This window comes from Hakea prostrata, chromosome 1, assembly GCF_041222555.1.
Source record: "Hakea prostrata isolate BN-2017 chromosome 1, UWA_Hpros_2, whole genome shotgun sequence".
NCBI classification, from domain to species: Eukaryota; Viridiplantae; Streptophyta; class Magnoliopsida; order Proteales; family Proteaceae; genus Hakea; species Hakea prostrata.
In genome coordinates, this window is record NC_142600.1 from 37,881,617 (window position 1) to 37,894,421 (window position 12,805).

The 12,805-nt window shown below is 36.9% G+C and overlaps 1 protein-coding gene across 1 annotated transcript in view; it reads left to right on the forward strand.

Moving 5' to 3' along the window:
* The first annotated feature begins 7,498 nt into the window (after positions 1-7,498).
* Positions 7,499-12,805, forward strand: part of LOC149028910 (putative inactive purple acid phosphatase 27) — a 40,332-nt gene continuing 35,025 nt past the window's right edge. The window contains exons 1-4 of the mRNA XM_089139323.1: positions 7,499-7,956; positions 8,050-8,137; positions 8,218-8,484; positions 8,577-8,685. Of these exons, the coding sequence (XP_088995449.1) occupies positions 7,538-7,956; positions 8,050-8,137; positions 8,218-8,484; positions 8,577-8,685 (883 nt within the window). The 5' untranslated portion in view covers positions 7,499-7,537. The remainder of the gene's footprint in view (positions 7,957-8,049; positions 8,138-8,217; positions 8,485-8,576; positions 8,686-12,805) is intronic.

The following is a 12,805-nucleotide window of genomic DNA, read 5'->3' on the forward strand; positions in this document are numbered from 1 at the left end:
CACCATGTCATTCAAGCCAACCGTAGTGGAGTAATGTAGAGTTCACTACTCAAAAGAAAAGAAAGAGATAAATACAAGTGTCATCAATGCCTTGGTAAAATTGTTTGGTCAAAAATACTTCAAAACCTTAGTACTTGGTCCCCTTACTTTATTAGTGGTTCTGCTTAAATAAGAGGTGTACTTGAAAGATATAAGGTGAGTCTTTGATTGAGATATATGCTAAGAGAACAATGGGATATGGAGCGGCTTGTCGGACAGTCTCAAGAATCAATATGGGGTAATAAAGTTCCAAGTGTGGGGGATCTTAAATCAATGGTGAGAAAAATTGTCATAGCTATTGATCATGTATGAGTACTTATCAATTGTTAGAGTTGGAATTTGCAATGTTTTATTTTGAGCTAAAATTGGAATTTTGGATGTACATTCACTACAAACATCCACGAGACAAAACTCGTCCTCTAGGGGTAACCTAGTGGTTTAAAGGCTTGTCCTACAAACATCCACGAGACAAAACTCGTCCTCTAGGGGTAACCTAGTGGTTTAAAGGCTTGTTGCACATGCTAAGTGTAACCGTGATTCCTACGAAAGTGAGTTAGGAATTATTTTGTTGCACTAGTTTCTTACCTGCATTTGTATATTTCTTTAATTTTTGCTTGAGGACAAGCTTAGTCTAAGTGTGGGGGAATCTGATGAGCACATTTATGTGTGAAATCTTAGGGCATAAAGCATGCATTTTATACACTTAGAGTGGAATTACCTTGGGTTTTATATTATTTTTGCAGATTTTAGGACTTTTCAAGATTTAAACAAATATTTGGAGTTTTGGGCTTGAATCATGCTATTTTACACGTCAAGAAGTCCATTCAAATTCTCAAATGCGAAAATGGGCTGATCTGGAGCATGATGGGCTAGAGATGTGTGATAATGGGCCAACTCCGAAATATTGAAAAGATAAAGAAGGCAAATTTGATCTACGACTGAGATTTTAAATCAAATCTACAGAGATATTATTGAGAGAGTCCAAATGGAAAAGAGTCCTTGCATACCTCAATATCTTATCTCTTATCTTGGATTTAATTAAAGAAAGAAAAAGAGGAAAAAGAATTATATTCAGAAAGAAAAAGAGGAAAAATCCCGTTTTTGAATGCCTCTGTCCAGTTTTGATCAAACCCTTCATTGAACGGTCATCCGATGTCCGATCGTGCTGATTTTTGGAGGAGAGCTTCACGACTATTTAAACCTCAAATCCAATGGTGGAATTATGCATCTGATCTCTCTAAGTCGGCACGATTACTACATTAAAACCCTAATTGGTTGAGTCAGATAGAAACCCTGAGTTTTATTCAAATTCAGCCGTGCTTCATATCTCATGTAAACTCTATAAAATGAGAGCATACTCCATCAAAGGAGGGTGTTCTAGAGCTTAGTAGAAACATTCTTTCTCCTCTCTTTAGTTTATTAAGGTTTTCTCTAGTTTTCTTTGCTTACATTAGTGAAATTTAAATTTCTAGATTCAATGTTTAGGTTTAATATTTTTATGTAATGCAATTCAATTTCAAGCTTCAAGTTCAAGTTTCAATTTTTTTAGATTCGTTTTTCTCTGGGTCTAGCAGTTGCAGATTTAGATTATTCTAGATCTAGATCTGATTGTTAGGGTTGGTTGAGATTCGAATCGTTTGTTCAATTCGCAAGTAAGTAACCTTCTTTATTAATCTTCTCTCATTCCTCCATTCCCGCTTCTATCTACCTCTCCATATTCTTAATTTAGGACTTATTTTCAGCATTATTTATTGTTCTCCCTTCCCCTGGATCCTTGATCAGAGATGCCTACAGTCGTGCCTCTCTTTGGTTAAGGCTTCCTTTTCCTTTTATTGCTTTGTTTATTGTTTTGTTATTTACTTTCTGCCTATTCATTAATCATCTCGGACCACATAACCGGAGCAAGCCTATAGTCGTGCCTCTGCTTCTGGTGACGGGTGGTGTTGCATCTGCATTTTAGCTATGAACTAAATTTTACTGACTGCTTTAACATACTTACTGGTTTTACTTTCTTTTCCTTTTTATTTTTATTGTTCGCATTTTTTTTTCCTGTCTTTTATTTATGTATTGATTATGTTTAATTTATTTTTCGTTTCAATTCGATTGCATTAGACGTATAGATTATGATCGTTTAGTTTAGTTAATTAGTTAATAGAAATTGAATCATTCCACTCTCGCATTACTATTAAGAAGTTGAATTATAAGTGGCATACCTCCTTGAGATTGACCCATTAGCTACACGATATCGTGCGATTGCGGTTACTTTTAAATTTCACAGACAATTATCCTTGAACTGTGGGCTCTGATACCACTTTGTCACATCCACCCAACCGGTACCCTATCTGGCATACCCGAGTGTGTGATCCACAGCCCTAAATATTAGTATCGAGGAAATCAACCTCCCACATTTACAATAATATAATCAAGAACAACACTAAAATCAATATTAGAGTGTAGCAAAAAATCACTCTACAGTAATAGTGGAAAAGTAGATCAAAAGTAAAAAGAGTATTACAACCAATTTCCAAAATGGAAAGAAAGAAGTAAACTAATCTAAACAAATGGTTTTTCAAATCTATAAACAGTATGTCTATAAGAAAAAAAAAGATGATGTCACATTGCTGACACACAAGTACTAAGGCCGGACTAATCTTGATAAGCTCCAACTTCGTACTGGTAGTCTTCACCGTCTTAGTGACCGTAGCCAGTACATTGGGTACCGTATGAGTCATCCGCTTGGGCTTTATAGTACTGGCCCTCATAGTCATCTGTACCTGCAGATAAGTCTAGCAAAGGTGTTGCAAAAAGAAGTGAGTTCAAAAGAACTTAGCAAGGCAGTTTATTCCCCAATAAAACAATAAAGCATGATAGCAAAACATAAAGGATGCACATGATATGAAATAGACTTGCAACTATGATTCTAAGTCTATGCATGATGGTCTCTATTGGTAGACATGCTTTAAGTCATAGCACCATACTCCTCTGGGTAGGTCTCAAATCTCCCTTAACCATCTTGGTATCTTGGGTTCTCCGGTGGTAATTGGGTTATGCATCCCTCTCGGACATTCATTGGCTGGGGTTTAGGTCACCGCTCTCTCACATCACCATTGGTCTGAGTATTGGTGCATGTCAAGGTTAAACTTAGCCCAATTCAAGTTTTCTACTTAGTTATATCAATTCAGAGTTAGATACTTCCATTCCTCACCTCTCGCGATCCTTTTCCAGTACCCTTCTTATTAAGGTCAGCGTATCCTATGGCTACAATCAACTTGGACTACGGGCTCATCAACCCTATTGGTCATCCACAAATAGTAAACGGAAAGCTCTGATGTCCGCTCACGGGTTGGTTACCGGTCTTGAGCGCCCACTAACCCCCATTGCTACCACAGGTTACTTGGTCTCAATACCCTTCCGAATCGGGTCTGATATAACAGGGTAAACCTATCCAAACACTGCTAGACAAGCCCTAGGTTGTCAACAAATAATCAAGGAAAAAGTCAAATGGCATTATAGGAAAGCGTCCCATACCACTTCCACTGATATCCAAAGACAGAAATGTCAAAAGAACATTTCCCATTCCCCAATTACACTTAAGCAATCACATTCCCAAATTAGTCATTCACAAGCACAACTGATAATACAATACATAGGGAAATAATCATTCATACATGATTGAAATAATAATTGAATCACATGAACAAGTCCTACTGTAGTTGAAGAAATTACAATAGCAGTATAATTATAAGAAAGCTAAGACAACAGTAGTATGATCATGCAATCCGAATCAAATACAGGTAAACATGCATATTAGTTTATTAGGGAACAACCATCCTTACCTTAATTAACTTCGAAGAATTCTGGAGAAATAAAGAGGATAGGTCCAAGGTTAGCATATAAACCCTAAACAAGCATAGTTCAATCATTAGGAATAAGCTCATGAAGATTAGAAGTCAAAAAGATCGAAATAAATCAATAAAACAACTACTGTCATTGTGGGCTGATTGGCTGGGTCTACTGGGCAATCGACCCAAAGGAACAAGACGGAGAGCGAAAAACCTGGATTTTGATCCGAAACTCATCTTCCGAGATTCAAAACACTCCGAAATTTTAAGGGAAACTCTAAAACAATAGTCTAAGACTATCTAGCATAGTTTAGACATCAACAATGATCAAAACGATAGAATTCTAAATTAATCAAAAACTAAGGTTTTCAGAGAAAACAGTTCGTGAATTCTACGGAGAGGCTAGAGAGAATGAGATTTCACTCTAGAAGAATAATAACAGTTGATCATAGTTAGAAACTAATATAGGAATGAATCTAGCATGATTCAAAATAAAAAACAATAGAATGATCACACATTCATGAAGATCTCACAAGGTCTTTTCTTAAATTCGATTTGTGTAGATCATAGAAAGCATTGGAGTGAATGGAGATTCACTCACAACTACAGAGATTGAAGAAGAGGTATTTGTAAGGATACAAAACCATTTTCAAAATCACAGAGATGAAAAGGAATCAATTAGAAGAATAGATCAATGAAAGATTATGAGTGATTACTAACCTTAATGAGGGATGACCGTCGAAAAACTTGAGAATTCGCAACGGATCTTCCACAACACCAAAGAGAGGGCTTGAGAGCTTTCTCAGAGGCTTTAGAAACAAGTATGGCTGAAAACCACGAAGTTCTATTAAGTAGAGCATCAAAACCCTAAAAATCAGAGATTTACACTTAAGCCCCTGTAACTATGGATCGATTGGCCCAGTCGACCCAAGCAGTCGACTTAGGTTGACAGCAAGCCTAGATCAGGTAATTGAAGCTTCAAACCTCAAAATTTTCAATGGGGCTTTTCCCAACACAACAAGCAACTTACCTAGCATTGAGGGATCCCTTCAAACCATGTCCACCTAGGCTTCAAGTCCATCAACCAAATTCTTCTTCTTCAAGGTGCAATTTCTTCTCCAGCTTTGACAAGGTTTCCAAGTATGGAAACCATCATCAATCTCCATGGGTTCTAGGTCAAACACCATGTCTTCCATTGAGATGGCCAATAATTGCCTTCTTCCTTCATTTCGGGTCTTCGGAGCTACAACCAAAAGGGTTTCCGGGTTAGGGTTAGGGTTGGATTTCACACCCAAGGAGTGAAGAAGCTTCAAAATTGCAAGCTCCCTTTCTCTCCCATGTTCTCAGCCTCCTTTTTGCAAAAACAATGCATTTATGGGGTTAGAGAATCATAATATATCTCCCAAATCTGCCCCGAAATTGGGCAGGGGTGGTTGGTCCAGCCGATCAACCGACCCTATATCTCCTAATGATAAGGCCGATTGCGACGGGCTTCAAAGGGTATAAAGGTCCTTTCAAGGGCTGATCATTGGTATATTTTACCTTGAAATTCGAATCATCTAGCATTGGTTTACGGACATGCCAAAACCTCCTTATGCCTTCAAGATTGATCTTCTCTCTTCTTTTGAAATCCATTAGAGTGATCGGGTCTTCATTGGTCATCCACCTTCATAGGTTCCATTTCCGAACACCTGGACTTAACTCTTATGGTTTAGAGTTGTCGCTTACTTGTACTCCAAGTTCGCAGTTCTTGAACCAAAGGGTTAAAGTGTCAAAATCCATGGGATTTCACACTCTCTCTGGGAAATCCAATTTTTTGAATAAAGGGATATAATCAAGCTCATCACCGTGTGATGCAACCAAACCCTTGAACAGACAGTAACCACCGTGCACAATATGAAAAGAAAGACAGAGAGCTGTATGATCTCCTTGTTCATCTGGGTCTCCAACCAGTTCCTCTGGGGTGCAGTTTCGGAATTGTTGAGCATCACTTTGGTTTCACGGCCAACGTTGACTGCAACACCAATCAACCAAGCTGTGTTCTTGATCTCGCAACCACAAGAACAATATTTTTAGGACCAAGGGACACTCGCTTCCCATTAATCTCCATGCTTCTTAGAAAATCATGTGTTCCTATGAACTCCTTTCTCAATCATCTTCAAAAGTGTCTCGTGGATTTTCCATCCAAATTGATAGTCTGAATATAAGCAACCCTAGAAGGATTGTTGGTAGGGAGCAAATACCATGTCACATGAAGGAGTATCATCTGAAGTAAACTAATGATCTCCCCAACTAGAATGTCCTTCCATCTCTTCCACTTCCGCTCTAATTCATCATTTCAGGATGTGAAATCCTTTACTTCAAGAGCACATTTGCATGGTTGATAAAAATAAGATATTGAGGTATTTTAGTCATATCATATATATTTAAACAATATGAGGTGTACTTTGATTTCTCCAACTTTGAAATTTGAAAGAACTTAATGGTAGGAGACGATGTTAGTTACTTTGGAATCCATACATAATTTATTGCACTAAAGATACCTAACATTATTTTATAGTAGAGGAACCTACACCAGAAAACTCCAATATAAATATAACAAAACGCCAATATTTGAGCGACATTTTAATTATAGTAATAAAAAATATTCCTTAATTGAAAAATGAAAAGAAAGAAATAGAATATGCGAATATTCAAAAAAGTAGACAGTGATTAAAACCTGTGATATTTTTGGGTTGAAATCCTTTGCAGCCAAGAGTTGAGCGGCAATCCAGCGGCACTCAATATATGAATGCCACATGTACATTTAACTTTTTTCACCATTAGATAATTCAAATCAATCTAATCAATGGTTCATATTGATTCAGATCAAACCAAACCACATCTCTTTTTCACTGTTCTTTTCTGTCTTCCTTTTCCTGCGAAGCAATTAACTGCTGTGCTTCAGGTCCCAAACTCCATGAACCTGGATCATAGGAGGGGATTAAGAAAAGGCAACAGGAGAAGACAAAATGTCGTAGGGAAACTTTTAAAGTAAATCAGTTTAATATTCAAATCTGAAAAGGAAGAATTTCTTATAAACAAGAATTGATATTCTCATCCAACAATGCCAATCTTAGAAAAAGGAAGATTTCAGTTAAAAAATCGCAACTTTTGGGACAGCCCAAAATGCAGTAGTGACTTATGCAAATGTAAAGGAAGATAGAAAAGAACAGTGGAAGAGATGGTTTGGTTTAATCTTTGTTTGATCTGAATTCATGTGAACCACTGATTATATTGGTTTGAATTATCCAACGGTAGGAAAAAATAGAAGTACAGGTGGCACTCATATATGTGATGCAGGGGGATTTCAACCCATTCTGAAATGCCATTGTAGACAAGTTCGATGAAATTTTTAATGATTCAGATAGTAATGTTCATGAAGCTCTCCACTACCAGACAAGACCAAGTCATAGAAAGAAGAAATTACATCTTATTCCCAGAAAAAGTATCTCAAACGATTCAAAGAAACAACAGCAACGTGGCAAGTTTCGTGCTTCATTCTTATATTTTGAACGGAAATCACTATTCAGGATTTCAAAACCAAGCTCTCTAGCTATCTAAATATTCTTCTCCTTCTCTTCTGCTTCTCTTCTTCTTCTCCTTCATCTTTAATTATGTGCTCTTTTCTCAATTTCAATTTCGGGACTGTTTTCTTTGTATTCGTTCTCTTATCTGGCTCCTGGAACCTACTCTCACCCTCGTTCTATAATTTCTACTTCTCCCCCTTTTCTTATTCTTTGTCTCGACCTTTGACTTGCATGGATAAAATTAAGAACTACACGGCAATACAAAAATTTCAGAACTTTACGGCAATACAAGAATTTCAGGACTTTACAGCAATATCAGAGTTTAGGTTATTGAACAGAAAATCTATATTTGATTGTTCTCATCTGCATCCATTTCTTGAAATCACTACCAGTTCTGGAGGTGGGTTCGGACTCTCTGACAGTGAAAATGTCACAGTTACCGTAAGTGGAATTTCGCATCCTGCACAGTTTGATTGGGTTGCCATGATCTCACCCTCTAATTCCAGGTTAGCAAAAAATGAAGACTCCTTTAAATTCTCCCATTTTTAATTTGTTTCCTCCCCTTCTTTCACTACCAGAGCATTCTTTTTTGTGTACAGTGTTACAGCTTGTCTTTTGAGTGAACTATTCTACTATCAAACTGGAGATAAAAGCAAACTCCCCCTTCTATGCCATTATCCTGTGAAGGTAAACCCAATTGAGAATTTTAAAAATCAAATATGTTGCAAGGTTATGAATTAATGATCTTTATTTTTTGAAACTAACAGGCCCAGTTCTTGAGCAATGATCCAGATTATCCAACATGCAAGAACCACGAATGTAAGGAATACAAAGAGGGCGTATGTGCAATGAGAACATGTATGGGTTCAGTGACATTTCATGTCATTAACATCAGAACTGATATAGAGTTTGTGCTCTTCACTGGAGGGCTCGAACTGCCTTGTTTGTTAAAACGATCAAATCCTTTGAGCTTTGCTAACCCAAAATCTCCATTATATGGTCATCTCTCAAGCATAGATTCCACCGGAGAATCGGTAAGTGAGGTTCTTATATGTGCAAATATGTGTTTATAGCCACAGAGATGTGAACTGAAAAGGTCTAATTATGTGGGTTCTTTGTAGAGCAGATGAGGTTAACATGGGTGAGTGCAGACCAAGAACCCCAAATAGTTCAATATGAAGATGGGAAATTCCAAAGATCAGAAGTAACTACCTTCACCCAGAAAGATATGTGCAGTGAGTCTCTAATCTCTTCCCTTTTACATTCTCCTTACTTTACTCTTCTGGAATTATGCAACTTCTTTTTTGTTTTTCTTTTTTTTTTTCGGGGAATTTTTAGCCCTTTTCAGTTCCTTGTTCATGTAAGATATAATTGACATGGGTCATCTTCTATTGACCAAAAAAAAAAAAAGACATCTCTTACAAATATGAACCTTGGAAAACCCGTTTCTTAGGGGAAACGCAAGCTCATGTATTGGACAAACAACAAGTGGGAGACACGTTTTCCGGCTTCTTGACCCAAACCATTACATCAAAACAGTGCATTCCATAAACGCATGATTGGCTCAAAATTAATTGTCCTCTTGCCATACTGGTTGCTTAGAGAAGAATGACCATTTCATGCTAGATGAATTAGAGAGTTTCTACGCAATAGTAAAATGAAAATCTCGGATGATTTTCACAAATAGGCGTAGATGTTACAATTTTTTTTTTTTGGGGGGGGGGGGGGGGGGGGGGGGGCGGGGGGGGCCGGGGTTTATGCTTAAATAAAAAAATGTAGCAGGTGATAGAAGTAATTTTTTTTTGGGTCAAGGATGGAAGTGAATATTCAAAGTTGCTACATTCGCGTTCCTCTGAAATCTACCAACGGGTAAGAGCAAAACTAGGATAACAAAAGTCAATGGCCAAACTCTAATATCGTTCTAATACAGTGTCAATTTCGTTCACAACAGAGAGTTTATAGTTGAGCATTGAAATATCTCTCCATGCTTAGGCAATTTTCATAAATTCCTTGAAAATGACCAACTAGTTTGATTAGCTAACTTCCTCATTAAATAAAAATTCTTGAACCTAGAGAATGACCCTTTACAAGACATCGAAGATACAAAGAGATAGTTGGTTTCAAGTCCTCCAAGATAGATTAGTTCTAATGTGGTTGAAAGCAGAGAAGTGATTTTGAAAATTGAGCAGAACTAGGAATTCCATAATAGGTTGGCAGACAAAACCTTCTTCACTAAAGTGAACATAACTCCCTCTAGAAAATAAGAAATGTCTCACTACTTCTAGACATTTGCATCCTAAAAATCTTGTACTAATTCCATCTAGATTCACACAAGATTATTGAAAGCCTTGTGTGGCTAGAGAGAGAGAGAGAATGTTTATGTGGTTCTGTTGTACGTTGCATCCTACGTCCACGGAGATAATGATTGTGCTTCCTTGATTATGATACATCTCATATTAATAAGTTAGAGTCCTTGTTCATCACAAGTTTAGGACCCTTCCCCTCTAGTAAAATTCTATTTACACGAGTAAGGTTAGGGACTAGGTTTTACATTGACAATGATTCTTGCGTGTTTGAGATAAAGTAGAAATCTGTTGTTGAGATAGGAAAGAACTCTAGAGATCCAAATGTGTTTTGAGATGAGGCAAAACTCTAGAGATTATAATATGTTGAGATACGGGTTCAGCCACGGATGTTGTGAATTGCCAGAAATATCTTTATCACACCACCTCAAACTCAAGGACAGAGATGAGACCTTGAAGTTGGACAATAGGATGTTGAACCATTGATTGTTGAGTAGCTTTGTGAAAATATCAATAAGTTGGTCCTAAGTAGATAAATATCATTTCTAAAGGTCCCATTTTGCAATTATCCAAGACAAAGTGAAAATCAATCACAACATGCTTTGTATAGGCATGAAAGACTGGATTTGCAGAGAGATAAGTGACACCAACATTACCACCATAGAGTTAGAGCTCGAGGTAAATAAAAGTGTAACTGCTTTAAAAAAAATTGAAGCCATGTGAGCTCATCTATTGCATTGGACAAATCCCTATAATAATATCCAGAACTAGGCCGAGCAACTATGGGCTTCTTGCAGGAACTCCATGAGATAAGATTGCAACCTAGAAATATAGCATATCCACCCGTAGATTTTTTATCATCACAACAATGAGCCCATACAACATCCGAAAAGGCAATAAAGTTATTGGAGATTGATGGCGAATAAAAATACTAGGAGAAGAAGAACTTTTAAATACCATAAAATATGTTGCACTGCAGATCAATGATCGAGAATCGGAAAGTCCATGATCTAACAGACCTTATTAACAAACTGATTGTTTGGTTGTGTCATGTTAGCATATTGAAGAACCCAACAACGCTATGATAAAGGGTAGGATCAAGCATTAGTTCCCCTATAAATTTACTCAATTTGTCAGTAGTGGATATTGGAGTAGATACAAGTTTATTGTCAAACATGTTTGCCCTTTGAAGTAGATCCTTGATGTAATGATGTGGAAGAGATGAATGCCATCGTTGGATCTCGAGATAGACATGCTAAGAAAATAGTGGAGTGGGCCCAAATCCTTGAGAGCAAAAATAAAACTAATCTTGCATAAGAACTAGCTTAAGCCAAAAACTACTAGTCAGGATAATATCGTCAATATAAACATGAATATACATAGTGTCAATAGGTCCATGAAAAATAAATAAGGAGCTATTAGTCCCCTAGATCCAACAAAACCATACTCGAGAAGAAAATACCTAAGTTTGTCAAACCATGCATGAGGGACTTGCTTCAAACTATAAAGAGAATGATGAAGCATACATACATGATCAAGACGATGTGGATTGATGAACCCTGGAGGTTGCGTCATATAAATAAATTTAATTCATGAACCCATGAAGGAATGCATTCTGAATGTCCAATTGCCAAATGGGCCAAGAGCAAGACACTGCATGAGATAAGACAAGCCGAATAGTATTGGGCTTGACAACCAAACTGAAAGTTTCATTGTAGTCCAACCCTTCTATTGGTTAAACCTTTAACAACTAATTTGACATTGTACCTTTTAATGGACCATTAGCCTATCGCTTGATGTGAAAAACCCATTTACAACCAATAATATTATGAGAGCATAGAGGAGGAACAGAAAAACAAGTCCTACTTTTCAAGAGAGCAGTAAACTCTTCATTAGGGTCACCCAATGTAGAGTATGGGATCAAAAAGTATCTAAAGCAATGAGCCATGGGTTCAGTTAATGAGCTCTGAAATACTTGGCCCATTTGTTGGTTAGTAAAGTCTACAATCTTTAACCTCAAGAGATTGGTTAAGTTGGCAAAGAACAACAACTTATAGTATGAGCTCAAAAATTTGAATACCTTTAGGGCAATAGGCGAAGTTCTACCATTTATATAATATATAAAGCTATTCCTTGAGCAATTAGGTTGTTGAGGTGTGCATAAACTAGCCTGAACAATCCTCAATTCCACCCCCCCCCAAAAAAAAAAAAAAAAATTCTCTGATTCTTATTTAGCCAATGTAGGCCCTAAACTATGCTCTTAGATCTCTAACCTGCAGCTGATATGGATAATTTTATTTTATTTTTTTGGGTGGGATGAATACCGACAATTGATAAGTTTGTGATTCCTACAAGTTATTATTAGCCCCTCTACCATACTGAAATTATAGACAAAACCCTATATTTTTCAAAATAACTATTACCCCCCCCCCCATCTCAATGGTATCATTTAGATACTAAGATTTAGTGCATAATGTCGGAAGTAGATAGACCATTAACATTGCTAACGTGAAATCGATATAAACTGATGTAATTGTACATAAACGGTACTTGTAGTAGTCATTTTGGATATCTAGATAAAGTAAAAGAGAATGATAGGATGGGTTGGCTAGAAAAAGGGGTCAACATAGTGAGCAAATGTTGGGGTTATAGGGTTTCCTTAATCCATGCCAAGGGTTGACCTTGAATGACTCTCTCTCTTCCTATTGTTTTCTCTCGAATAATTTTAATCTCCATCATCCTATAAGTTGAGTAAATTGTTGGAGTGTTTTTTTGGTGAAAAATCATTAATGAAATCATCAAATCAAATAGTTTTTAATACCTAAAATGCATCATGAGCATACATTATTCCTCTTTTGGTAGAAAGATTCTCATTCAGAGGGCCCAAAAAAAGGCAAAGGGGACCAAATGTAGAGATCAAAAACCTAATAAGTGGAAATGGTTCAATCTTTCCTTCTAGGCACGGAGAGCCATTAGGGCTAGGACTGAGCTACATGTGCAAAGGAGAGTTCCATATCCACATACAAGTTTCTTGTAGATAGTTTTGGTGGAC